This window comes from Lepidochelys olivacea, assembly GCF_965140295.1.
Source record: "Lepidochelys olivacea isolate rLepOli2 genome assembly, chromosome: 14".
Classification (NCBI taxonomy): domain Eukaryota; kingdom Metazoa; phylum Chordata; order Testudines; family Cheloniidae; genus Lepidochelys; species Lepidochelys olivacea.
The window spans coordinates 38,723,755-38,751,444 of record NC_140424.1 but is presented as its reverse complement, the minus strand read 5'-3'; the positions used below and the strand labels follow the sequence as shown (position 1 = coordinate 38,751,444).

The window sequence follows — 27,690 nt, the reverse complement described above, 5'->3', positions numbered from 1 at the left end:
ATGAAAAGGTAGGAAACACCTGTTTGGTGTGCAAAGTTCAGAATCAGCCCATTTCTGAGAACAATAAAAGGAAACTCTCTTCTCTGCAGAAGCCGCCAGGGCTGTTGTGAATCCAGCACAACTGCTCCCAGTTGTGAACTGACTTGTTCAGTGTGTCTAGATTATTTTAACGATCCAGTGTATCTAGATTGTGGGCACAATTTCTGCCAGGCCTGCATCACTCAGTGCTGGGAGGCACTGAGTACAAACTTCCCCTGTCCTGAGTGCAGAGAAACCTTTTCCCAGAGTGACAGGTTTCAGAGTAACAGCCGTGTTAGTCTGTATTTGCAAAAAGAAAAGGAGGACTTGTGGCACCTTAGAGACTAACCAATTTATTTGAGCATGAGCTTTCGTGAGCTACAGCTCACTTCATCGGATGCATACCGTGGAAACTGCAGCAGACTTTATATACACAGAGAGAATATGAAACAAACTTTTATTCTCTGTGTGTATATAAAGTCTGCTGCAGTTTCCACGGTATGCATCCGATGAAGCGAGCTGTAGCTCACGAAAGCTCATGCTCAAATAAATTGGTTAGTCTCTAAGGTGCCACAAGTACTCCTTTTCTTTTCCCAGAGAAACTTCAAACCAAACAGACAGCTAAGGAATATTGTAGAAGCTTCCAGAACACTTACACTGGAGCCAACAAAAGAACCAGAAGTTGGGACAGTGTGTGAAAAACACCAGAAGGCTTTAGATGTCTTCTGCCAAGAGGATCAAACACCCATTTGTTTGGTTTGTCATCTGTCCCAAGATCACAGAGAACACACTGTGGTTCCCATAGAGGAGGCTGCCCAGAATTACAAGGTAAGAAATCACGGGATGGTGTAAAAGCTGGAATAGCCAGGAATGGCATTTTAATAAAAAAATTATGGCAAAAAAGAGCAGTTACGGTTAGACACCCTTAGGAACAATACTTTAGCAATGAGAACAGACATATAACACACTGTTATTAAATTGTTCAGGTCCCAAAACATTTTTAATGCCAATAAGGACCCAGAAAAGTCAGTTCTGAATTGGCCCAGGGCTGAAATTTATACATGTAGCCAAGTACTAGTACAGTGGAACCGCTGCTGACCTGGGACACACATTCTGCTAGAAATGAAAAAATATCATGTGCACTTGTCATGAATCAGTGCAGCCACAGGAATTGCTGGATTTTCCTGAGAAAAGGCACATGAAGGGGGAGCGGGAAAGTCTCCTAGCTGAAACGGGCATATGAAAGAAGTGTATTCTTCAGTATTATCACCTCTTAAAAATACCAATAAATTCTGGAAGATCCAAACTTGCAGAGATTTCAGGGACCTGGCAATATTACACAAACCCTTCCCGGGGACAGTGAAGGTCATCCACATCACTAAGCATTGTGACTGATTCTGCTTTTCGGTTTTTCACACATTATTTTTTATTTCTTGTGTATTTTTGAGACATCACTCTCATATGTGCAGCTGAGACATTAGAGGCTGTTATTTTTCACTGGTAATTTTTAGAGAGGCCTAAATGTTTCTGCTCCACAACTTTTGACAGTACAGATGGCATTGTACAACCACGAGATCGCAAGGGATATTTTCTCATATTCCTATAGGGCACACATGGGTCAGGTGTTTCGTCTTGTCCCAAATAATGAACAATCACTTTGTCCACATTTCCATCAAGAACTTTATATCCGTATCTGTGACACAAAACCTCATCTGTATCGATCAGTCTTCGAAAATATCTCTTCCTTACCAGAGGCTGTCCCCGTTGGGAAAAGATGTCTTCCTTTGTGGATCCATTTATATTGATCACACCTCCAGTCATCTTTTTTGTCCTTTTGCCCTTCATAATGGTATGCAAGCAGCTGTCCATTGTTTGGCTTAGAGGCTGGAAGAGTGGATATTTTGTCTTTTATAGGATTTCTTAAAATGTCCAGAGCTTCTTGCAGTGAAAGTTGTCCCAATATATACATAGAGATTAAACTACACATACTGGAGGAAAAAAAGACTAAACAATCTATTTTATTGTATTTGTGCACCTGTGAATTTTAGGTTTTGTTAAATCTTCTGCAAAGCTTTGTGCAAATCAGATTAGAGTTACAGGTCAGACACACCACCGACTGGACAATTGTCGAGACGCAACCGATGATAGAATAGGATGATTAAAGTAGAATAATGTATTGCATTTAAGCAACACACACTTCCAACTTAGTGATTGGCAACAATGATGGGGACCTAGGAGGTTAGTGGCCTATTCTGAGCCTACTTATGTGCCATGCAATTGTACATAGGGGATTTCCACACCCTTTAAGCCGCTCTGTGCCTTCTCGACGCCGATTGAGAGCTACGTGCGGGGGGAATGTCAAGGTTCCAAACTGCAGAGAAGCAGAGGTGAAAACGGGGTGAAAACAGGTGTTCCCACAGGTACATGCGTTCTGAAGCAGCAAGAAGGAGTATTCATCTCCCTGGAATACCCACACTATCCTCCACACTGCCTGCTCCCTGACCCCATTTCTGTGGTAACATCTTAGGCTGGTGTTTTCAGTAGTGCTATGTTGCTCTCACTTGTATGACATGCATCATTTTTGTCCCCTGTGACACTTTGGAACCACTTTAGTACTAAAGCTAATTATCACCCGAAAACCCGGGTTAAAGACAAGTTTCTCATTAGCATTATATTAGTCTCACCTATATGTACAACTTTGGTCCCCTGAGCCACTTCCGAACTGACAGTTCAGGCTCCTGCTTCGTTTTAAAAATGGTTCTGGGCTGGAATGGGTTAATGACAGCTGTTAATCAGTTCTCATGACTAAAATAATGCTCCCAGTGTTCTCTGACCATTTCCGCTGAGTTGTTTTAAACCAATTTTCTTTATCAAAATGCCGTTCCAGACATTTCCCTTTATTTTGGTTCCATGAGCCACTTCGGAGCTGAGTCTGCTGGGTGGTTTTATTAATAAAGCTGTTTGCTAAACAGGTGGGTGTGTCAGTGGTTTTCTGTATTATAGCATTATTCTCAGTTAGTTGTATTATGTGTATCCCTTTGGTCCCCGACCACTTTTGGAACCGTGTGTTCCAGGTCCCTTTTTGTGTTCAAATAAAAGGTTCACAGTTAGAAACTGTTAATAACAGTGTGTAATTACGCAAAAAGAAAAGGAGTCCTTGTGGCACCTTAGAGACTAACACATTTATTTGAGCGTGAGCTTTCGTGAGCTACAGCTCATCCACTAACCCAGGAACCTATCCTTGCAACAAAGCCCGTTACCAACTGTGCCCACATATCTACTCAGGGGACACCATCATAGGGCCTAATCACATCAGCCACACTATCAGAGGCTCGTTCACCTGCACATCTACCAACGTGATATATGCCACCATGTGCCAGCAATGCCCATCTGCCATGTACATTGGTCAAACTGGACAGTCGCTACGTAAAAGAATAAATGGACACAAATCAGACATCAAGAATGATAACATTCAAAAACCAGTTGGAGAACACTTCAATCTCTTTGGTCACTCGATTACAGACCTAAAAGTGGCAATTCTTCAACAAAAAAACTTCAAAACCAGATTCCAACGAGAGACTGCTGAATTGGAATTAATTTGCAAACTGGATACAATTAACTTAGGCTTGAATAGAGACTGGGAGTGGATGGGTCATTACACAAAGTAAAACTGTTTCCCCATGTTTATTCCGACACCTCCACCCCCCACTGTTCCTCAGACTTTCTTGTCAACTGCTGGAAATAGCCCACCTCGATTATCACTACAAAAGGTTCCCCCCCGCCCCCCCAACTCTCCTGCTGGTAATAGCTCACCTTAAGTGATCACTCTCCTTACAGTGTGTATGATAACACCCATTGTTTCATGTTCTCTGTGTATATAAATCTCCCCACTGTATTTTCCACTGAATGCATCCGATGAAGTGAGCTGTAGCTCATGAAAGCTTATGCTCAAATAAATTGGTTAGTCTCTAAGGTGTCACAAATACTCCTTTTCTTTTTGCAAATATAGACTAACACGGCTGCTACTCTGAAATCTGTCAGCGTGTAATTAGTCAGTTCTCATTAATTAAAATATTGTTCTGAAGTGTCTGTAACAGTAATCATTGTTTTTTCAACAATTTTGTTTATTAAGATGTGTTTCTGGCATATTTTTGTTCCCTGTGTCTCTTCAGAACTGAGTGTTCTGGGCAGTTTTGTTTATAAAGCTAGCCGGAGCTTGGAACAGGCACCTAAAGGTGGCTTCAGCAAAGGTTTTCTGTAGTGTTTTCAGTTAGTTGTATTACGTGTATAGTCGCATGCTGTGACAGTTTTAGTAAGGCATGCAACAACTTATCTGCATGTCCCCGCCAGGAGTAGAGATTAAAGAAACCCCTAAAACAACCCAGTTCCTACTTCTCTGCCTCCTCCCCCTCAGAGTCCAGCCAGGGGGCAAGAAACTCACAACCCCTCCCCCCAAGAGCCCAGCTGTGGAGCCCTCCCCGGCCCAGACACTCACACCCCGTCTCCCCCAGAGGCTAGCTGCGACATTCCCCCCGGCCCAGACACTCACAGACCCTACCTCTCCAGAGCCCAGGGATCCAGAAGGAGAAACAGCCTGATGCTGGGTCCTGGGCTTGCACAGAGTTTCCTGCTTGCTGCTGCTCCCTTCCTTCCCTCAGGGCATGCTGGCAACTGCAACAGCTGCTGGGAACACTCCAGTTCCCTCCCACTCTCCCTGGCATTGTCTTCTATTTGCAAGCTGGGCTCTGCCAAGTCCAGCAGCCACTAGTGGCGGCCAACATCTCTGCAGCCCATTTCTGTGGGGAAAAAAGGAAATTTTGCATGCCCAACATTAATTTCTGCAAAATTCTGCATTGCGCAGTGGCACAGACTTCTCCTAGGAGTACAGTGTGTTATGAATCTGTTCTCATTACTAAAATATTGTTCTTAACTGCCTGTAAAGGTACCTGCTGGTTTTTGCAACAATTGTATTGACTAAAATGTTGTTCTGGGTCTTTCTGGCTCGTTCCAGCTTTTACATCATCCCTATATTTCTAGGCATGCACACTGCAGTGCTGCTTCCCTCTAGGCATCCGGATGTCTATTTCCCACCTAAGCCCTAGAGCAATTCACAGTCTGGAGGAAGATAGGCCTAAGTAGAGTTTGGGGCCCAACCTGGTAAGTGGCCTGTGAGCACACCTGCCAGATCAGGTCCCACAAGTTAGTACACACAGGCAGCCTTCCCTCCTAACTTTTAGCCCAGGGGTTAGGGTACTCCCCTGGGAAGTAGGAAACACTGGTTCAAGTCCCTCTTCCACTTGATGAGGAGAAGAGATTCGAACACGGATCTGCCATCTCTCAGGTGAGTGCCCTAACCATGGGCTATTGCAGTGGTTCTCAACTGTGGCCCACCGGTTGTTCAGGGAAAGCCCCTAGCAGGCCAGGCCAGTTTGTTTACCTGACACGTCGACAGATTCGGCCGATCGCAGCTCCCACTGGCCATGGTTTGCCGCTCCAGGCCAATGGGGGCTGCAGGAAGCGGCGCGGGGCGAGGGATGTGCTGGACGCCCTTCCTGCTGCCCCCATTGGCCTGGAGCGGCAAACCGTGGCCAGTGGGAGCTGCGATCGGCCGAACCTGCGGATGTAGCAGGTAAACAAACCGACCCGGCCTGCTAGGGGCTTTCCCTGAACAACCGGTGGACCACAGTTGAGAACCACTGGGCTATTGTGATGTGGGGCTCTCTCCCTCTCCCCTGTAGAAGCTATTCCACTGGGGATAAAAAGTAATTTGGGCCAAAGAGAGAGAGAGAATGAGAATGACTGTATAGTCATGTGGTTAGAGCACTCACCCATTTTATTATGTATTTGATATTCTTGCAAATATAAACAAATGGGGGGAAATTCTCCAAAAACAATCAAAACTATACCAGTTTTTCTTTTGTTAGGACCAAATTTGGAGCCTTGTGGAGATTCTGAAGGAAGAGAGAGAAGATATTCTGTCATTTAAACTGAGTGGGGAAAATAAAAGCCATGAACTCCTGGTAGGTGCCGTTATTACTCAGAAGCAAATGCGCACAGGGACATTATCAAGACACTGCTTAGTCTGAGTAACATAAGAGGAATAGTGAGTAACATGTTCTCGTCCGTGAAAGATGATAACTTATTTATTCTCATTGTAAAGGAAAACTGTTCTGCTTTAATTGAGAGTAAGCAGGAAAATGCAGCATTAAAGAAAGTTTTAATAATCCAAATATCTTCACTGATAATTCAAGTGTAATTTGTTTGCGTAACAGTAGTTTCTCCTTTAGTCTTTCAACTAAAGCTGGTTGAAATTTTTCAACCAAAAAAAGCTTCCTGCAGATAAAAGGGGTTTAGTAGAAAACAAGTTTTTTTTCATGGGCAAAAGACACTTGCAACAAATTTTTCAATTTGTTGACGGGAAATTTCAAAATGAAACAAACATTTTTGTGTCATTTCAAACTGAAATTTTCATTCTGCTTTTAAAAAGCTGAGAAATTTTAAAACTTTCATATTTGTTTTTTATCTTTCTTTCCCTTTTTAGTCCTTTTTTCTACTGAGTGCACTAAAATGAATAATTTCCAGGGGTTTTTCCCCTTAGTTTTTCCTTTTTCTTTTTGCCACTTTTTCAAAAATGGGAGATCTTTTGAAGAGGTACACAGAGGACGTACTAAAAAGAAAAATGGGGGGGGGGAATGAACATTATTTTGTTCCATTTTGGGAAAAGGGAAAAAGAAAAATGACATTTTTCAAAAGTTATTTCAAGATATTTTTCAAACAAATCAAAAGTTCCATTTGGAAACTGAGAAATAGAAACAACTTTGACATTTCAATTATTTTTTGCAAATTCCCCGCCCCCCCCAATATTTTGGCCAGCTGTACTTTCAACAGAGATAACCACAGCTGGACAATCAGTGCAGCTGCTATAGGAATCTGCTGTCCCAGAGGAGGAGGCTCACTTACTGCTTAAAACAAAGCACAAGGAAGTAATTGGAAAGACTTCAGTTCAGTGAGCTCTGGAACAGGCGCTTAATGGTATCACTACTAGACAGTGCCATGAAGAAGATCTGGGTTCCAAATCTGGTCTGATTTCCTTGCTCCTAGAGATTCAGGGGCCAGAGAGTGCTCCAGAAACAGCATGAATTGGTAGACTTCTGTCCAGTTCACATGCACTCGTTCCTAAGCAACCTGCAAATTCAGATTTGCATGTGCAAAAAAGGGGTCTTCCCAGCAATTTGTGTTCCCCAGTTCAAGTCGAGTGCTTCTTTTTTGGGTTCTACTGTTTCCTCTACTAAAATAATCCTTGCCAGTCCAGTTCTGAATCCCACATCTGCTATGCTTCCTGTTATTAGAAGGATCTGGTTTTCTAGAAGCCACTGATCATAGATTATCCGAATCATGCAAGGAAAATTCATATTCTAAACACCAGTTATGACTCTTGAAAATCTATTGGAAAAACTTCAGTCTACTGAGCAGAGTATGTTTTCCATAAAATGTCAGAAGTTAAATTCTGTGGGGTTGCAAGGGCATGCTGCCACGTGCATAAAGTGTCCCGTGACTCGCTCCGTAGTCTTGTCCTTGACCTGTGCTTTTCCTGTTTGTATCTCCTCATTTCAGAAACAGCTAGAAACTGAGAAGCGGAAGATTGTCTCTGAATTTCAGCAACTGCGGCAACTTTTGGAGGAACAAGAGCGACTCCAGCTGGACGAGCTGAATAAGGAAATTGAAAAGGGGAGGGCTGAGTATGTTGCCAAATTATCTGAGGAAATATCTTCTCTCAGTTCCCTGATCACTGAGATGGAGCAGAAGTGCCAGCAGCCAGCGAGTGAATTCCTGCAGGTCAGACAGTGTTAGAAACACCCCAGAATCTTTCACAGAGCAAGAAAGTCTCCGAACTCTTCACTTTTGGAGTGTAGGAGTGAATGGTCGGAACATATAGTATTGCTAAAATATACATTATTTTTCCTTAAGGGCTTGATAAAGTGCCCACTAAGTTAATGGAAATATACTTCTTGAGTACAACGAGCATTGGATCGAGCCCTAAATGAAAAGAAATTCTTCTTTTGAATTCTAGTGGGAGAAGACTCCTCCAAAAATGGCAAACTCCGAACTCTGTTCTCCCTGTCTCATAATGCAAAACAAAGGGAAATTCAATACAATTAGAAGGTGACAAATTCAAAACTGATGCAATGAACGCTTTTTCACACATCACGTAATTAGACTGTGGGACTGATTGCCACCGGATGTCGTTGAGAACAAGCATTTAGCAAAACGCAAAACTCAAAAAGTGATCAGATATTTATATGGATAACAAGAATATGCCGAGTGATATTAAACCTCATACTTCATTGCTTTAGCCAGTCGCTAACTGTTAGGGAGAAGGATGAGAATATAGGAGGAAGATTATCTTACACCTTCCTCCAAACCATCTGGCACTGTCCACCTTTGGAGACAGAATACTGATTCGATGGCCCTCTGGTCTGAGCCCAGTCTGGCGTTTCCTGCGTTCCAAATGCTAACTCCAAAAGATTAAAGATGGAACCAGTCTTTAATTATGGAAATAGCTAAGATTGAAGCTAAGATTCCATTTAAAGCCTGATCTTGCCACTTTTCCTGCATATCACAAAAAGGGAAAATATTGGCCTTAAAATTGATACATGAGGTCTGAGGCTGTGGTGATTTTGTCTGCCAGAACTGAAGTTAGTTAGGGAAGCTGTTCATTACTTATGGTAGCCTGAAAGTAAGTCGTCGTTAGAATTCCAAAAGCCTTCTAATGATTTTGCTCTTCAAAAAAAAAAAAAAAAAAAAGAAGGAAAAAAACCGTAGCATCCTGGACTTCTCTAGATGTTATCTAGGGTCAAATTCTCTGTTGCAACCAGTATCTGCTGTGGGCAGCATTCTTCACTCCTCAAGTTTCCTGCATTGAACCTGGGGTGTAGGATAGTGATTGGCCCTGGGTTACTCTGTACCCCACACCCATTGTTCTCACCCAGCCCCAACTTCCTGTGGATGTCAAGAAGTCCACAGGATGGGCATTCAGAATGCTTGTGGGAGAGTGGGCAGAGAGTTGACAGCATGGGGGCAAAACAGCATGGGGGGACATGCCTCCCTCTGGACCCACTGGAGTCTGCTGGAGGGGATCTTCCCCAAACCTGTGACTGTTCAGAAGATCCTTGTTCAGCACCTTGCAAGACCGAGCCCTCTGATTCCATATGCCAGCTGGTTATCCAAATGTTGTTACACAAAGAGCTTGTGTGTCTCCATATACAAACTTCCTGGGCCCAGATCCTGCAGTCAGAGCACTTATCCAAAAGAACAAAGGCAACACATTTAATGTTTTTGTTTGCATTAATAAATGACAAATACTTTCTCTTTGAACCTCAAACTGTGAAGACAAAGTGAGTCCCCTCCAGAGCAGGAGGGATCGTTAGTATGAGATATGGGACTGAATTTCCTTTTATTTTTCTCCTCCAGGACATCAAAGACATCTTGAGCAGGTAGGTGGCTCCTTGTCACTCTCCCTTTCACTTCCCAACGCAGGGAAGGGATTTTAAACATGAGACGTGGCTCCCCATGGTCCAACAGTGCAGAGTGTGGGGTTGGTTCCCAATCTCTCTCCATTAAATCTAATCTTGGGGCTGTTGTCATTTTGACTAGACTCCAGAATAGAGCAGCCTGAGATAAGAGCTATTTACCTACAAACCAGGTATTGATTTGTAGTGTCGCTGGTGGAATGGGGACCTCAGAAGATTGGGTGTGGAGAAACACTCCAGACTCCACCTAGGTTGGTAGGAATGGAAAGTCAGGGCCATCTGACGACTATTCAATGAGCTGTTTATTAATTGTTTCTTATTATGAAGTGAGCTCTGTCAGTGTGCTTGGCGTAGCAACAGATATGATGGAAGAGACTTTCCCTGCTCTCAGGAGTATATAATTTGCTATTATCACTAGTATTGGCTCAAAGCCAAATCGGGTCCCAACATGCTGGGCGTTGCACAGACACATAGAAAGACAGTCCCTGCCCCAAATAGTTTACAGTCTAAATCGGGGATCGGCAACCTTTGGCATGTGGCCTGCCAGGGAAAGCCCCTGGCGGGCCGGGCCAGTTTGTTTACCTGCCGCATCCGCAGGTTCGGATGATTGCAGCTCCCACTGGCCGTGGTTCACTGTCGCAGGCCAAGGGGGGCTGCGGGAAGGTTATCCAGCACATCCCTTGGCCCGCGCCACTTCCCGCAGCCCCCATTGGCCTGGGACAGTGAACCGTGGCCAGTGGGAGCCGCGATCGGCCAAACCTGCGGACGCGGCAAGTAAACAAAGTGGCCCGGCCTGCTAGGGGCTTTCCCTGACGGGACGCGTGCCAAAGGTTGCCGATCCCTGGTCTAAATAGATACAAGAGACAAAGGGCGGAGGGAGGAAGGATTAAAATCAATTTAAGGGGACATTCAATAAAGACAAAGTACTGCACTTTGGAAGGAAAAATCGAATGTACAACTATGAAATGGGGAATAACTGGGTAGGCAGCAGTACTGCAGAAAAAGATCTGGGGGTTAAAGCGGATCACAAATTGAACGAGTCAGCAGTGTGATGCTCTTGTGAAAAAGGCAAATGTCATTTTGGGATGTTGTCACAAGTTGCTGTATTCACCGCAGGTGGTGTCTCCTCCTGGCTGTTCTGGGGATTTAGCTCTCTTCCAGGTCCAACACCACCTCTTGCAGTCTCTTCCCCCCCCCCCCCCACTGCTCTCTCTCATTCTGCAGCCTCATCTCTCACTCCAAGAGCTGCAGCTTCCTCTTCATGACTCAGCCCTCCAGCCAGATCACTAAATGGTTTCCCCTTCTGGCGTATAGTGTCTCACTGGTCCCACTGTCCAGGCAATGTCACTCCATCAGTGGCTAGGGGAACTCGAGCCCACCCACTGCTCCAGGTTCTAGCCCACATGCAGGCAAGGTCTGCTCTGAACATGGGCTGCTTCCTACTCGCATCCCATAGGCTTTCATCTCCACCCTTCTCTCTTATAGGGGTTAGACATGACCCTTGCAGGCCCTTCTAACCCTAGGATTCTAAGTACTCCCTTTCTTCAGGGCCATGCTCCTAGCATGCTATTCTTTCCCTGGTTCCCTCTTTTTCGCTTTTGACTGCACAGAGGGTGGCTCCAGACTTCCTCACTGCAGCCAATTTCTGTTGCCAGCTTCCTGGCTTTATATTAGCTCAGCTCCCACCGGCTGAGCAGAGCTTCATCTTCCAATCAAGGGTTGCTTCTCTGGCCTAAACCGCTCATGTGTGGCCTGTCTCACTAATCTCCTCTTTCTCAGCTTCCCGCACTCTTTTTGAGGGCTGATGGTGAACACTCCACCACAGATGTCTTAACAGGAGTGTCACATGTAAGACACAGGAGGACGTTGTTCCACCCTTTCTGTCACGGTGAGGCCTCAGCTGGAATACCGTGTCCAGTTTGGGGCACCGCACTTTAAGAAAGATGTGGAAATATTGGCGAGAATTCAGAGGAGAGCAACAAAAATGATCAGAGGTTTAGAATGGATGAGCTGTGAGGAAAGGTTGAAATAAATGGGTATGTTTAGTCTAGAGAAGAGAAGACTGAGGGAGGGCCTGATAAGTCTTCAAATATGTATGAGGCTGTTATACAGAGAGTGGTGATCAGTTGTTCTTCAAGTCCAGAGAGGGCAGAACAAGAAGTCATTGGTTTAAGTAGCAACAAGGGAGATTTACATTAGTGTGACGGGGTTCCCGGGGTGCATCCTGGAGTGTGGGACTGCTGAGCCCTCCAAATCCCCAACCTGGGCTGCCTCTCGCAGTGTGATGCTGTTGTCAAGCTACAAGCCTCACAGGCACTGCGCTTACACAGACACCTATGGGCAGGGACACGCCCAACTGTGTTACATGAATCATCTCCCAGCCATTGATGAACCAGCAATAGAAAGGCACCAGCCAGTTCCCCCCCAGCTCCAGCCCTACCCCGCAGAACTGCACTGGCTTATGCTGCTCAAGGTTCCCTTGGACAGTGCAAGTTCATTAAGCAGTTTGCCACTCCCTCAGTGTGGAGTGAACACACACTAGCCTTTGTAGCTGAGAACCCCTGTGCTAGTGGACTGACCATTGTAAGGGTCCAAAGAACTAAATAAGAACATAAATTATCTTTTGAAATGGGTTAGTGGGTCTCACTCCAGGTCCTGGTAGAATGGGTATCTAAATCACCACAAGGATTGTCACTAATTATCTCCCTTAAATGGTGTACAGGATATAAGTCAGGTGATCCTGCTTACCCACACTCACAATACAAGATCAAGGCGGGATGTTCAGTGCAACTGAAGGTCAACTAGTGTAAAGCTGAGAAAAGGAAATACTTTTTTTTTACACAATTCATTATTAACCTGTGGAACTCATTGCCACATGGTATTACTGAGTTTCATAAATGCATAAAGTTGAAGGCCAGAAAGGACCATAAGATCATCACATTTGACCTCCTCTTTATCACAGCACTGACTTTCTCATTTCCCGGGGATGTTTGATCCCCGCTCTGCCCCAGGCCCTGCCCCCACTCCACTCCTTCCGCCCAGGCCCCACCCTACATCTTCCTGCCTTGCCCAGCCTCTTCCCGTCCTTGCTCCACCCCCTTCCCCCCAGCACATCCTGTCTGTTGCTGAACAGCTGATCGCCCGGTGGGTGGGAGGTGCTGATCGGCAGGGGGAAGAGCTGATCGGCAGGGCCAGCTAGCGGGTGGGAGGCACTGGCGGGTAGGGGGGGAAGCTGATCTGTGGGGCTGCTGGTGGGTGCTGAGCACCCACTGGTTTTTTTCCGTGAGTGCTCCAGCCCCAGAGCAACCCACAGAGTCAGTGCCTATGTATCACAGATCCTTAAATTTCACCCAGTTATTCCTCTATTCAACCCAATAACTTGTATTTGACTAAATCCTAACAAGTGTTGACTAAAGCACCTTCCAGAAAGCCATTCAGTCTTGATTTAAAGACATCAACAGACAGTAACACTTGAAGCTCCCTAAAAGTGTGTGTGGGGGGCCACTGGTGCCCAAACCATGGCACCACTCCTGCTCTGCCTCTTCCCTAGAGACCCTACCACCTGCTTGCTCCTCTCTGCCTCCTCCCCCCATAACTTATCTTTAAGACAGGTAAAAAGCGAGAGAGCATAGCTCTCCTACTTTTAAAAGTGATGGGGCCATGGCCCGCCCTCTTCTGGTGCCCCGTCAAGAGATCATAGAATCATAGAATATCAGGGTTGGAAGGGACCTCAGGAGGTCATCTAGTCCAACCCCCTGCCCAGAGCAGGACCAATCCCAACTAAATAATCCCAGCCAGGGCTTTGTCAATGGAGATGGAGAATCCACCACTTCCCTTGGCAGTTTCTTCCAATGGTTAATCCACCTGCACTCTTAAAAATGTCTGTTTTATTTCCCATTTGACTTTCTCTGTCTTCAGCTTCCAGCAATTGGTCCTTGTTTTGCCTTTGTTTGCTAAATTGAGGAGCCCTTTAGTACCAAGTATATTCTCCCCATGAAAGTATTTATACCCCATACTCTAGTGCCAGGGTTCTCTCAGTGGAAGGCATTTTTACCAGCCCTCAAATCATTTTTGCGGGTCTTCTTTGAACCATCTCAACTTTTTCAACGTCCATTTTAAAATGGGGACACCAGACCTGGATGCAGTTTTCCAATATCGGTCTCACCAAAACGAAGGGGGAGCTTGTGGTGTCAAAGCTGGTATTGTACCTACTCCTGGGGCAATAGAGAATTTAATCCTCCAGGGTCTCCTGAGCTACAACCATTCACTAGAATAAAATTCATTTTAGTAAAACACAAATATGAAAGAACTCCACAAGGAGTAACACTGGGTTGTTCTTCAGATGTGAGAGGGAGGAGTTTCAGAACCCTGTGGCCTTTTCTTCTGAACTAAAATGGAGAATCTGGGAATCTTCTCAAAGAAATGCATCTCTGAAGACCATAATGAAGAAATTCAAAGGTAATAAACAATCATCTGGGGAATTTTCTCACCTATATTACACTGATAATTGACAGAGCTGGGGAAATCTCGTAGGGACAATGATTGTGGATGAAGATAGTCAACTAATCATTTGGAACCCAAGAATTCCCTACTCAGCTCTCAATACAGCAATACACACTGGATTAGGGTCCTAAATTCGGACTCCCTGGGCTTTTTCCTTTCTTAGCAGCTATGAACGTTAACCTTAGCTTGAGCTTCTTGCTGAATTAACTGTTTTTGAAGTATGTTTGTTTGGATTTTTTGTCTGCAAGTCCTCTTGTGTCATCATAGTCCCTCTCTTGCTTTAGAGCAGGGGTGGGGAACCTTTTTGCTATCATGGGCCACTGACCCACAGAAAAAAATCAATCGCAGGCCATTCACCCGCAGGGGGACAGAGAGGGGGTGTGGAGGCTTGGGGCATTGGAACAATTTTTACAGTCAGGGTGCTGAAAGCCAGTGGTCCCAAAGTTTTTACCTGGCACCCCCCTTACTCCTGTCTGTGCCCCCTCTCCCCAGAGCTGGAGCAAGACTGGGCCATGACTCCAGGGGCGGAGGGGGGAAGGGGCAGGATGTGGACAGGGGTAAAGGGGCTGAGGCTGGGACCACAGCTGGGGGCAGGAGCAGAGCCCCAGGTGCGGGGCCAGCAGACGGGAACCTGGCAGTAGCTGAGACCCCACATGTGGGGCCGGGGGCAGCAGCCAGCCAGGACCCTGGGCACAGAGCAGGCGGTTGGGAACCAGCGCAAAACCAGGGGGGTGTTGGAGCACCCTCCGCACTCCTAGTTCCCGCAGCTCTTCTCAGAGGCTCGGGGCTTCCCCCCCACGTCAGGGCAAGTAGGCGGGGAGGGGAGCGGCACTGCAGGCCGGAGGAAATTTAGCAACAGGCCGGATCTGGCCTGTGGGCCGTAGGTTCCCCACCCCTGCTTTAGAGATTCTCCACTTTTTATCCTCCTGAGCTGGAGATAATGAGACCACCAGGTCTTTCAGGAAGGATGATCCAGTTTTACTAAATACTAATGGTTCAGGGGCAGATTTAAAGCTGATTGCTAATCAGTGAAAAAGTTTCTGTGTATTGGTCTGTTGGTTTCAGAGGGTTTGTCTACACAGCAATTAAACATCTGTGGCTGGCCTCTGTCCACTGACTCAGGGTCACGAGGTTCGGGCTTGGGCTGGAACCTGGGCTCTGCGACCCGCTCCCATCACAGGGTCCCAAAGCCCAGTCTTCTGCCCAAGCCCGAGTATCTACACTGCAATTAAACAGCCCCATTGCCCGAGCCCTGCCAGCCAAGTCAGCAGGGGCAGCTGGTTTGTATAATTTTTGGTGGTGCCCAGAATGGGTCCAAGTCCTGTCCATCCCCCCACACCTGCCGAAGGCTCTGGGAGGGAGTTCAGGTGTGGGCTCTGTGCTGGGGCAGGGGTGGGGTATAGGAGGTGGTGCAGGCTCTGGGAGGGAGTTGGGGTGCAGGAGTGGGTTTGGGCTCTGGGAGGGAGTTTGGATGGAGGAGGGGGTTTGGGGTCCAGGCTCTGTGCTGGGGCAGGGGGTTGGGGTGCAGGAGGGGTGAGGACTCTGGGAGTGAGTTTGGGTGCGGGCTCTGGGCTGGGGCAGGGGGTTGGGGTGCAGGAGGGGGTGTGGGGTGCAGGCTCAGGGAGGGAGCTGGGGTGCAGGCTCTGGGCTGGGGCAGGGGTTGGGGGGTGAGAGAGGGTGAGGGGTGCGGCGCTTACCTCCCGAAAGCGACCCGCACACCCCTCTGGCAGTGGCTCCTAGGGGTCGGGGGGGGGGTCAGGGAGTCTCCATGCGCTGCTGCCCACAAGCACTGGCCCTGCAGCTCCCATTGGCTGGGAGCTGCGGTGTTGGCACTTGGGGCGGGGGAAGAGCGCAGAAACACCCACCCCTGGGGCCGCAGGGACATGCCAGCCGCTTCCGGGAGTGGCACGGAGCGAGGGCGGGCAGGAAGCCGCCTTAGCCTTACTGCGCTGCTGGTGGCGGTGGCCAGGACCCCCCGGTCCCTTTTAAATCACCCGGGGGCAGCAGGCAGGGCCGGGAGATGCTCTGGGGAAGGCGTGTGGAGGCAGCAGGCAGGGCTGGGGAAAAACTTGGTCGTGAACATTGGTGGAGCTGGGCCCCCAGACCCTGAATATTCTTGGCTCATGGGTACCACAGGCCCATATAACTCGCTGCCCCTGCAAGTCAGTTGTCATGGGCCAGCCACAGGTGTTTAATTGCTGTATAAAACATCTCTGGCTATGTCATGTAACCTTAGGTAATGTGCTTTGTTTTTAATGTTTGTGGTTATTTTTTAGTGAGGTGTGTAATGGTTTGTACTGGTCTGAATTCCACTTAACCTCCTGAACTATAACTTAATAAAGTTTGTTTTCTTTTCATATTGCTTTTGTGTTAGAACATTAACAATGTGAATATATTCCGAAAGATGACAACATGACATTTAATCTTTTTCACCCATTTCTTCCTCTAGGTTTACTGTCGTCTAGACAGCAGTTGCACAAAGGTAAATTTCTCGTATCAAAGGGGGAGTGAAAACTTTCATATGAATTATGGTGGCTCATTGGCAGCACCATAGTTCAGGTTTTGTTTCAATTTTGCATTTGACGGGAGCTGATCACCGTATTACTGGTGGCTACCCAGCTCTTTCCTAAAAACAGAAAAGTAGTTTCTTTTCTCTGTTATAATTTAGAATTTTTAACGATTGGTTGGGTTAACCCAATGGGCTAGGGTGCGGGAGAGGGGGTGAGCAGTGTATGTCCAGAGCGATCTAAGAGTTTAAAAATGAGCCTTTTGGAAACTCAGAGAGGAACATCTCATGTCATTTTCAGAACTCTTTATGCCCATACATCACAACCCCTGGCAATATTATTATTATTATGAGCAAATGCACAAGTGGTACAATGAAGAATGAGAAAATTCAACATACAAAAATATACAGTTCTGTTTTATCTCTCTACTTAATAAGTCAAAAGAAAAAATGTTAAAAATGTCAAAGGGGGTTAGATAGACATCACCTATCAGCAGACATGCCAACTCTCACGAACTAATCATGAGAGATGTGATTTCTAAGTGTAAGCAGTGTCAGGATGAGCTCCACCCTGACATCTGGTGGTGAGGTGTGGCAAGTTGTGGAAAAGAACTTCAGGGGCCGATCTCATTTGCATAGGCACACCCACCACGCCTAGAATGAGACCATAGCTGCCCAAATGGTCACTTTGGCTGCTGTGGGATCCCCAGTGTCTCTGTTATTGGGGCAGGAAGAATAAATTGCTATTACCCTGATTATGGGAACTGTGCTTGGAACTGTACGTGGCCTTTTGTTATGATGGAGGGATTCACCATCAACTAAGTAGCACTCGCTAGGCAAGGGTCATGGGTTCCAAAACTGTGTGAATGGAGAGAGGCTGGGGACAAGTATTAATACTTGGTGGCATGGGCCCCTTGGTGAGGGCCTTACATGCTGATTGCACTTCCTCCTCTCTCCACTGTGGAATATCAGAGCTAATTTTGATTTCATTAGAAGTCTAGTTATAGGCTGCTGAGCTCACTTTGGGCTGACAGTGCACCAGCACTGGGGCTCCCCTACTATAAGCTGAATTCACCTAAGAGCTGAAATCACTGAGTGTTGTGTTAAGTAGTGGGGGAGCCTGAAGATATATTGTGGAGCAATTTGCGGGACGGCTGGTGAAGCAGTTCGACGCGGAGCAGTGTGTGGATGGCAGGAGCTGCTTGTGGGCCGTGGAGCTGAGTGAAGGAGTTCGTGGGGCGGCTGGCGGAGCGGAGCGCAGCTGAGCGAAGGAGTTCGTGGGGCGGCTGGCGGAGCGCAGCTGAGCGAAGGAGTTCGTGGGGTGGCTGGCGGAGCGGAGCGCAGCTGAGCGAAGGAGTTCGTGGGGCGGCTGGCGGAGCGGAGCGCCGCTATGGAGCTATGGGGCGGTCAGCTTCAGATCACGTAAGGTGCCTCTTACCCCTGTCCCATTTCCACCCAGATTGGGAGGTAAAGCTCCGCCGATAAACTTTCGAACTCTGGGGCTGCCCTGACCAGGGACAGAGACTTTTGGGGCATTGGACTTTTGGGACTTTGGGTGATTTGGGGTTGCTGGACTCAAGAACCAAAGGGAAAAGGGCATGCCCCAATTTGCCTGGGGTGGGGTTGTTTTTGCTCATGGGTTGTGTTATGAATCCTGTTGGTGGTGTTTCCCCAACATAATGCCACATTGTTTCTCTCTGTTATTAAAAGACTTTTGCTACACTCAGACTATGTGCTTGCGAGAGGGGAAGTATTGCCTCTTGGAGGCGCCCAGCGGGGGTGGTATATATTGGTCCCAGGTCACTGGGTGGGGGCTCGAGCCGGTTTGCATTGTGTTATTGGAATGGAACCCCTAGATATTGAACCCGGCCCTTGTTGCTGCCAACTCTGACGGGCAGAAGGGTTACATTTTTGGGGGCTCGTCCGGGATCGCCTGGGTCAGTACCCCTCGCAAGCACCTGTTGAGTGATCCACTACATTGGGAAACAATTTATATTTTTTTTTGTTTGTGCTTATATTTTGAGGAAATTACTGTTTGTATAATGGCTAATATGTCAGGTTTGTTGGGCCCTGGCTCAGCAGCTTCTAGCTCAGAGGCTGCAGCCTCGGCTGATGATTGGACAAAAGCTCTGGGGCAAATATTGGAAAAGGTTGTGCTTCCCCATGCTGAGTCAGACTCTTGTCGTAAGTTAAGATTATTTGCTGGGGAGGAGGAGTTTGAACCCTGGTTAGAGCATACCACTGAAATGCTGCAAGAGTGGGCCGTACCAGATGCAGAAAAGCGAAGATGCCTTATAGAGAGCCTTGGCGGCCCAGCATTAGATGTGATTCGCACCCTGAAGCTCATTGACCCTGGGGTCAGTGTGAAGGACTGCCTAGAGGCCCTTGAACACAACTTTGGGAGCGTAGAGGGCCCTGAAGACAGCTACTGTAAGTTCCTTAATTCCCGACAACAAAAGGGCTAGAAGGCTTCAGCCTACATACAGAGACTGGAGAGACTGCTTCAGAGAGCTGTCATGAGGGGAGCAGTGACTGCTGAGCAGATGGATCAGACCAGACTGGCTCAAATTGTAAGAGGAACTCAGTATCAGAACCCGATTCTACTTCATCTCCGGCTAAGAGAACGACGGGAACATCCCCCAAGTTACTCCCAGCTGATAAAAGAGGTCCGAGAGGAGGAAGAAAGGCAGGCTGCCAGTGAGTTTTGGGAAGCCCAAACATCGGAGCCAGCCAGCACAACACCACTGCAAATGGCCAGTGTACTGATGGTGAGCACCAGAGAGGAACTTGCCCAACAAATGCAGGTCCTGACGGAACGGATAGCTGAGCTGCAAAGTACCGTTGACCGAGTTAAGACTTCTAGGAATAAGAAGCCTCAAACTGTGGTGATTGAGAAGCCCGCACTTAGAGCCACCATCCCCCCCAGGCGAAGGGGGAAAGGTCAATTCTTCTGCTACCGATGTGGTCAGGATGGACACAGTGCTGCCAAGTGCCGTAATGAAGAAAACCCCTCCTTAGTGTATGGAAAGCTGAGGATCAGTTGGGAGAGATCCGGTAGCTGCCAGAGGGTCTGGGGACGGGGACCCCCCAGGTCTGCAGGATTTGAAGATTCCCCCAGAAAAGACTGTCCAGCTGGGATCCCTGCAGGACTGATAGGGCCTCGAGCAGAGGTCATGGTGAGGATCGAAGGGGTGGAGTGTAAAGCAGTGCTTGACACTGGATCTCAAGTGACTATTATATTTCAGTCATTCTACCAACAGATGCTTAGGCACCTGCCTATACAGCCACTGACTGGCCTTGGCCTATGTGGCCTCAGCATAAATGAATACCCCTATCAAGGGTATGTCATAGTGCACCTGGAATTCCCAGAGGAGGTTGCTGGGGTAAGAGAAGAGGTAGACACAGCTGCCTTAATATGCCCTGACCCTAAAGGGACTTCTGATGTGTCTGTGCTGATAGGGACCAACTCCAGTCTCTTCAAGGTACTCGCGGATTACTGCAGAAGGCGGGCTGGGGACCAGTACCTGAATACCCTGATGATCCATACGCTTTGTGCTGAAGCCTATAGGAAAATTGAGAGCGCTAAAAGGGACACATCTGAGCTACCGCTTGGGGCACTGAAGTACGCGGGCACAACCCCCTTAGTAGTGCCTGCAAGGACGGAGCAAGAAGTGCTTGTCATGAGTACCTGTCTGAAAGGCAGTAAAGGGACGTTAGCAATGATAGAGCAGCCGATGGGAGGAGAGCTCCCTGAAGGAGTGCTGGTCCCCAGTGGAGTCATAACCCTACCTGCTGAAGCCCAGGAAATGGTGACTATATTGATTGCTAATGAAACGAGTCGTGATATTTTTGTGAAGCAAGGACAAAAGATAGCAGACCTCTTTGAGCCTGAGTCGATTGTAAAACCCCAGTATGAAACTCCAGTTTCGGCAATAGACCCAGCAAAGTTTGACTTTGGAGATTCACCAGTGTCCGAGGACTGGAAAGATCGCCTGAGGAAGAAACTTTGTGAAAGATCCAAGGTGTTCTCACTGCATGAGTGGGATGTGGGATGTGCAAAAGGAGTAGAGCACAATATCAGACTACATGACTCTCGACCTTTCAGGGAGAGATCTAGGAAGATTGCTCTCTCTGAGATGGAAGATGTGCAACATCATCTTCAGGAGCTGGCTGCGAATGGCATCATTACAGAGTCCCGCAGCCCATACGCCTCACCCATTGTGGTAGTCCGCAAAAAGAATGGGAAAATCCGGATGTGTATTGACTACCGCACCCTAAACAGCCGTACTGTGGTCGACCAGTACACTATGCCTCGAGTGCAAGACGCCTTAGACTGTTTGCTGGGAAGCCAGTGGTTCTCTGTGTTGGATCTTCGAAGTGGATACTACCAGATCCCTCTGGGAGAAGAAGATAAGGAGAAGACAGCCTTCATCTGCCCATTAGGGTTTTATGAGTTTGAACGCATGCCCCAAGGGATTTCTGGAGCACCTGCCACCTTTCAACGTCTCATGGAGAAAGTTGTGGGAGACATGAATTTACTGCAAGTGTTAGTTTATTTGGATGACCTGATTGTGTTTGGAAGAACCTTAGAGGAGCATGAAGAAAGACTTCTTAAAGTGCTTGATAGGTTGAAGGATTATGGTCTGAAGCTTTCAATTGACAAATGCCAGTTCTGCAGAACCTCAGTGAAGTATGTGGGTCACATTGTGTCCCAAGAAGGTGTGAGTACTGATCCTGATAAAATAGAAGCACTCACTACATGGCCACGTCCAAGTAACTACAGAGAACTCAAGACCTTCCTTGGATTTAGTGGCTACTACCGCAGATTTGTGAAAAACTATGCTACGATTGTAAAGCCTCTGAATGATCTTACCAGGGGACATCAGTCCAGCAAGAACAAATCTAAGACCAAGAATAAGGGGAGGTCCCCAAAGCCTCCTGTGCAGAGACACAATGGCCCCTTTGCACCATTTGGGCCACGGTGGGATGAAAAATGTGAAAGGGCTTTTCGAGAAATCATTACTTGCCTAACTCATGCTCCAGTCCTAGTTTTTGCTGACCCAAGCAAACCATTTATCCTGCATACTGATGCCAGTTTGGAGGGTCTGGGAGCAGTCCTGTACCAGGAAGTGAAAGGCAAATGTAAACCTGTAGCCTTTGCCAGCCGAGGATTGTCTGATAGTGAAACTCGCTATCCCACCCACAAGCTAGAATTCTTGGCCTTGAAATGGGCCATCACTGAGAAATTTCGAGACTACTTGTATGGTGCTCAGTTCCAGGTGTGGACAGACAACAATCCACTGACTTATGTGTTAACAAGTGCTAAGCTGGATGCTACAGGGCAGAGATGGGTGGCCGCCTTGGCTAGCTATGAGTTCAGCATTCAGTACCGATCAGGGAGAAGCAATGTAGATGCAGATGCATTGTCCAGGCGTCCGCAGGCTCCAGAAGTTGCTGTGATACCTACAGATGGAGTGAGAGCTATTTGCAGTGTGAGTCGCCGAAAGCCAGAGGCCCGTGAAGACTTTCAGGGATGTGTTGCAGAAGCTTTGGGCCTGCCCCCTGAATGCATGCCTTCTGCTTCGGTGAACTATATTGCATTAGACCAATCTCCTTTGCCCATGCTCAATGCGGCTGACTGGCAAGAAGCCCAGCGGCAAGATATTGACATTCGTGATACACTACTTGCCAAAAGGGAGGGGCGAAGCCCAACTGCGGTTGTCCCACCTAACCCGGAGGGTAAACTACTATTGAGAGAATGGACCAAACTAAAACTGATTCAGGGAGTGCTACACCGAATGACCACTGACCCTTTACAAAAACAACGAGCACAACTAGTACTGCCAAAAAAGTACAGAGCCCTGGCCATGAGGGCCCTGCATGATGACTTTGGGCATTTAGGGATGGAGAGGACCCTGGAACTTATTCGTAGTAGGTTCTATTGGCCCCGAATGGCTGAAGATGTTCGCAGGAAATGTGAGACTTGCGCTCGATGTGTTCAAAGGAAAACTCTGCCCACGAGGGCTGCATATCTCAAGAACATCACCAGCAACAAACCTTTGGAGTTGGTATGCATTGATTTCTTGTCTGTAGAGGTAGACAAGAGGAATGTTGGAAACATTCTAGTAGTGACTGACCATTTTACACGGTATGCACAAGCATATCCCACACGTGATCAGAGGGCCACCACCGTTGCTCGAGTATTGTGGGACAAATATTTCTCAGTCTATGGATTCCCGGCTCGGATACACTCTGATCAGGGGCGGGATTTTGAGAGTCACCTTCTGAAGGAGGTGCTGAAGATAGCAGGAATTAAAAAGTCTAGGACAACGCCTTATCACCCCCAAGGTGATCCTCAGCCAGAGAGGTTCAATCGAACCCTATTAGATATGTTGGGAACTTTGCGACCAGAGCAGAAGGCAACCTGGAGCCAGCATGTCGCATTTCTGGTGCATGCCTACAATGCCACAAAGAACGATGCTACGGGAGTCACCCCATATCTCTTGATGTTTGGGCGAGAACCAAGATTACCCATAGACTTGTGCTTTGGTGTATCAGAGGATGGAGATAGCTATGAAACTCATCAGCAATATGTATCCCGACTAAGAGAAAAGCTGCGGGATGCTTATCACTTAGCTACCGCTGCGGCTCGGAAGAACGCAGACCGCAACAAACATCGATATAATGCTAGAGTGCGTTCGCAGGAGCTCCAGCCGGGGGACAGAGTCCTGCTGCGAAATTTGGGTATGGCTGGCAAACACAAGATAGCTGACAGATGGAAGGCAATACCTTACCTGGTGATGGAAAAGCTGGGAGATCTGCCGGTCTACAAGATCAAACCTGAAGACGGTCCAGGGCAAATAAAGACGGTGCATAGAAACCTTTTGCTCCCTGTGGGGGAATTGGTAAGCACCCCTTGTGAGATGGGCCACGGCAGGGCCGCCGGGCAGAACAGAGGTGCTAGACCAAAGCCGCCATCCAACACAGACAGTGGGCCCCCTGCAGCTAACTTACCCCTATTCTGCACATCTGAGAGTGAGTCTGAGGAGGAAGACACAACCCTGGTGTATCCTGGGATGGAGACAAGATTTCAGTCTCGATCAGCTGAACCAAACGAGAGTTCTCCCTTTTCCGCCCTAAACCCATTGGCGGAACTATTTAGGCCCCTTTCTGATACCCCGGTGCTGCTGATGAGACCCCCCTGTGATGACAAACACAGGTTATTGGACAATGGGGACAGACAGGTAGAGGATGTCCTGGGCACCTTGGACCCTCCAGCGTTAGAACTAGGAGTGCAGGGGCCTACGCCAGTAGCCGAGGGACCCTCCAGGGAAGCCTCTCCATCCGTCACTCAAGAGGATGTTCCCCCTACCTCGGCAACAGAGATTCTCAATAGACGAGACAGGGTGATAAGACCAGTGAAACGGTTAACTTATGATGCACCTGGGGTGACTAGTGAGGAGCCAATACATTTAGCACACAGGCTTGTGGAAGCTAAAGTGGGCTTCCTGAGGCCCTTTGGAGGAAACCAATGAGTTGGTATAAAGGGAGTGTGATTTGTCGGGACGACAAAGTCTCGGCTGGGGGGAGGATGTAAGCAGTGTCAGGATGAGCTCCACCCTGACATCTGGTGGTGAGGTGTGGCAAGTTGTGGAAAAGAACTTCAGGGGCCGATCTCATTTGCATAGGCACACCCACCACGCCTAGAATGAGACCATAGCTGCCCAAATGGTCACTTTGGCTGCTGTGGGATCCCCAGTGTCTCTGTTATTGGGGCAGGAAGAATAAATTGCTATTACCCTGATTATGGGAACTGTGCTTGGAACTGTACGTGGCCTTTTGTTATGATGGAGGGATTCACCATCAACTAAGTAGCACTCGCTAGGCAAGGGTCATGGGTTCCAAAACTGTGTGAATGGAGAGAGGCTGGGGACAAGTATTAATACTTGGTGGCATGGGCCCCTTGGTGAGGGCCTTACATGCTGATTGCACTTCCTCCTCTCTCCACTGTGGAATATCAGAGCTAATTTTGATTTCATTAGAAGTCTAGTTATAGGCTGCTGAGCTCACTTTGGGCTGACAGTGCACCAGCACTGGGGCTCCCCTACTATAAGCTGAATTCACCTAAGAGCTGAAATCACTGAGTGTTGTGTTAAGTAGTGGGGGAGCCTGAAGATATATTGTGGAGCAATTTGCGGGACGGCTGGTGAAGCAGTTCGACGCGGAGCAGTGTGTGGATGGCAGGAGCTGCTTGTGGGCCGTGGAGCTGAGTGAAGGAGTTCGTGGGGCGGCTGGCGGAGCGGAGCGCCGCTATGGAGCTATGGGGCGGTCAGCTTCAGATCACGTAAGGTGCCTCTTACCCCTGTCCCATTTCCACCCAGATTGGGAGGTAAAGCTCCGCCGATAAACTTTCGAACTCTGGGGCTGCCCTGACCAGGGACAGAGACTTTTGGGGCATTGGACTTTTGGGACTTTGGGTGATTTGGGGTTGCTGGACTCAAGAACCAAAGGGAAAAGGGCATGCCCCAATTTGCCTGGGGTGGGGTTGTTTTTGCTCATGGGTTGTGTTATGAATCCTGTTGGTGGTGTTTCCCCAACATAATGCCACATTGTTTCTCTCTGTTATTAAAAGACTTTTGCTACACTCAGACTATGTGCTTGCGAGAGGGGAAGTATTGCCTCTTGGAGGCGCCCAGCGGGGGTGGTATATATTGGTCCCAGGTCACTGGGTGGGGGCTCGAGCCGGTTTGCATTGTGTTATTGGAATGGAACCCCTAGATATTGAACCCGGCCCTTGTTGCTGCCAACTCTGACGGGCAGAAGGGTTACATAAGTAAAACTAAGCCTCACTCATGATCTCATGATAGAGCTGTGGCTGGAAAAAAAAATCTCGATATTTGAGAGCTCTAAAAATGAACTGATGGGGCAGTGACGACGGGGGCTGGGGGACTGAATTGAGGGGGGTTGGGTGGGGACAGAACTGATGGTGTCTGGGGGACAGGATTAATTGCTGGGCAGGAGATGGGCAGATGTGGCAGTGAGAGCTCCTGCAGCAGGAGTCAAAATCACCTTATCCAGTACACGTGGGAGAGTGGGCCACACTCATTGTCACATGCACACACCCTGGGGAGGGGCCAGGGGAGTCCAAACATCAAGAGACAGACCTAAAAATGACAATATACTCCTTTGAATAATGTCATGATTTTTGGGTCAATCTCATGAGATTTGATCTCTTGAAGTTGGCAATACTGTATTAGCCAATGTATAGCCTTGGGGCCATCGGTGTGGACAGGGCCCTCGCTACCCATATGCAAAGTACACAGCTGCATAGGGTACCAGGAAATTTGGCGCAGCTGGCAGCCCCTGCCCCAGCTCTTCCCCATGGCCCCTGCCTCTGCTCTGCCCCAGCCTTGCCTCTTCCCGCCCCCACTCCACCCCTTCCCCAAAGCCCCTGCTCTGCCCCACCCCCACCCCCGCCCCTCCCCTGCTCTGCCCCAGCCCTGTCCCCACTCCCCTGAGGACTGCAGCAGGGCTGGGCCTGCACTCACCGGCAGCAGGAAGTGCTAAGCTCGCTGATCTTTAGGAGGGAGGGGGCTCTGCAGGGAGAGGGGGGCTGTGAAAAGTTGTGTCACTGGACAGGGGGACTTTGGATTCCCTGTAATCTGCTGGGAGCCTTCGATGATGCTAGAATCTCTAATCACACATGTGGGGAGAGGTGGGTGCAGATGGGGAAAGATCCAGCCTGATTGTCAGGCCCTTTTATGCTGCTCTGTCAGAGCAAAGGGGCCTTAAGGTGCATGGAAACAGTCCCCAGAAAATAGCTCCGGTGGAAGGGAGCCACCCCAGTCCATGTGAAGTTGGCAGAGGGACTCTTCAGCAACTCTGCCTCCAGCCGTTATTGTAGGAGTGGGTTGCGGGCCATGCTGGGGGCCAGGGCCGTCACTAGGGGAGTCTGGGGTGGAAGTGACAGATTTATTTCTTCTGAGACCGACTGCGCCGGCCAATCACACTGGCCCGCAGGGCCCTCCAAAGCGCGGGGCCCGGAGCGGTTGCCCCGATTCGCCCTATCCAAGGGAGGGCAGACACAGACAGAATGCATTACACTATGGCTGTTCTCTGCTTTGCAGCCCTGAGGCCCCTGTAACTAGGGGCCAGGTACACTAAAGGAAGGACAAAGGTGGCTTAAAACCACCTCCCTCTATCCCCCCTTGTCTTTCCCCCAAGCACAAGGATGGAATAACTGAGACTCAGACTCTGGTTTGGGGGCCTGGCTCAGCGGAGCTGATCCTTTCACTTTGTCACTGAACTGGCTCTGTCAGGAGTGTGAATCCCCTGTGTGCATTGCTGAGATCTCAGCACTGCTCCCCATTCAGAGCTGGGTAAATCCTGGAGGGAGGAGATTCTCTGAATCACTCCCCAGCTGGGGCAGGTTCTGTCACTGACACGATCAGACCCTCCCCCAGGGCTGTAGCTCACGAAAGCTCATGCTCAAATAAATTGGTTAGTCTCTAAGGTGCCACAAGTACTCCTTTTGTTTTTGCGGATACAGACTAACATGGCTGTTCCTCTGAATCCCCCAGGGCTGAGCTCTGCCCCTAACACTCTGATTCTCTCTCCCCAGTGAATGTGACTCTGGATCCAGACACGGCCCATCATGACCTCACCGTGTCTGCGGATAGGAAAAGTGTGAGATGGGGAGACACAGAGCAGGATCCGCCCGACAACCCTGAGAGATTTGACTCTCTGCCCTGTGTGCTGGGCTGTGCGGGATTCACCTCGGAGAGACATTACTGGGAGGTGGAGATGGAGGGGGAGGGAGTCTGTGTTGTGGGGGTGGCCAAAGAGTCTGTGAGCAGGAAGGGATGGATCAGCCTTAACCGCAAGGGGGGGATCTGGGCTGTGGAGTGCAGTGAGGATCAGTACCAGGCTCTCACATCCCCTGTGCAGCACATCGCCTTGTCCCCGAGCCAGGCACCCCGCAGGATCCAGGTTTATCTGGACTATGAACAGAGGCAGGTGGCGTTTTTTGATGCTGGTAACGGGGACCTGATCATCACTTTCCCGCCGGCCTCTTTCGCCGGGGAGAGAATCCACCCGTTCTTCTGGGTTGATCTTAGTGTGCGGCTCCTCTAG

General features: G+C 48.5%; 1 protein-coding gene across 1 annotated transcript; it reads left to right on the top strand.

Annotated features, from left to right (window-relative positions):
- On the top strand, window positions 1-27,690 carry LOC311530994 (zinc finger protein RFP-like; the record flags this gene model as incomplete). Its single annotated transcript, XM_084648057.1, has 9 exons — window positions 1-8; window positions 90-285; window positions 616-846; window positions 5,943-6,038; window positions 7,633-7,854; window positions 9,490-9,512; window positions 13,891-14,006; window positions 16,501-16,533; window positions 27,179-27,690. The coding sequence occupies 9 exons, from the start codon at window positions 1-3 to the stop codon at window positions 27,688-27,690; spliced, it is 1,437 nt and encodes a 478-aa protein (XP_084504183.1).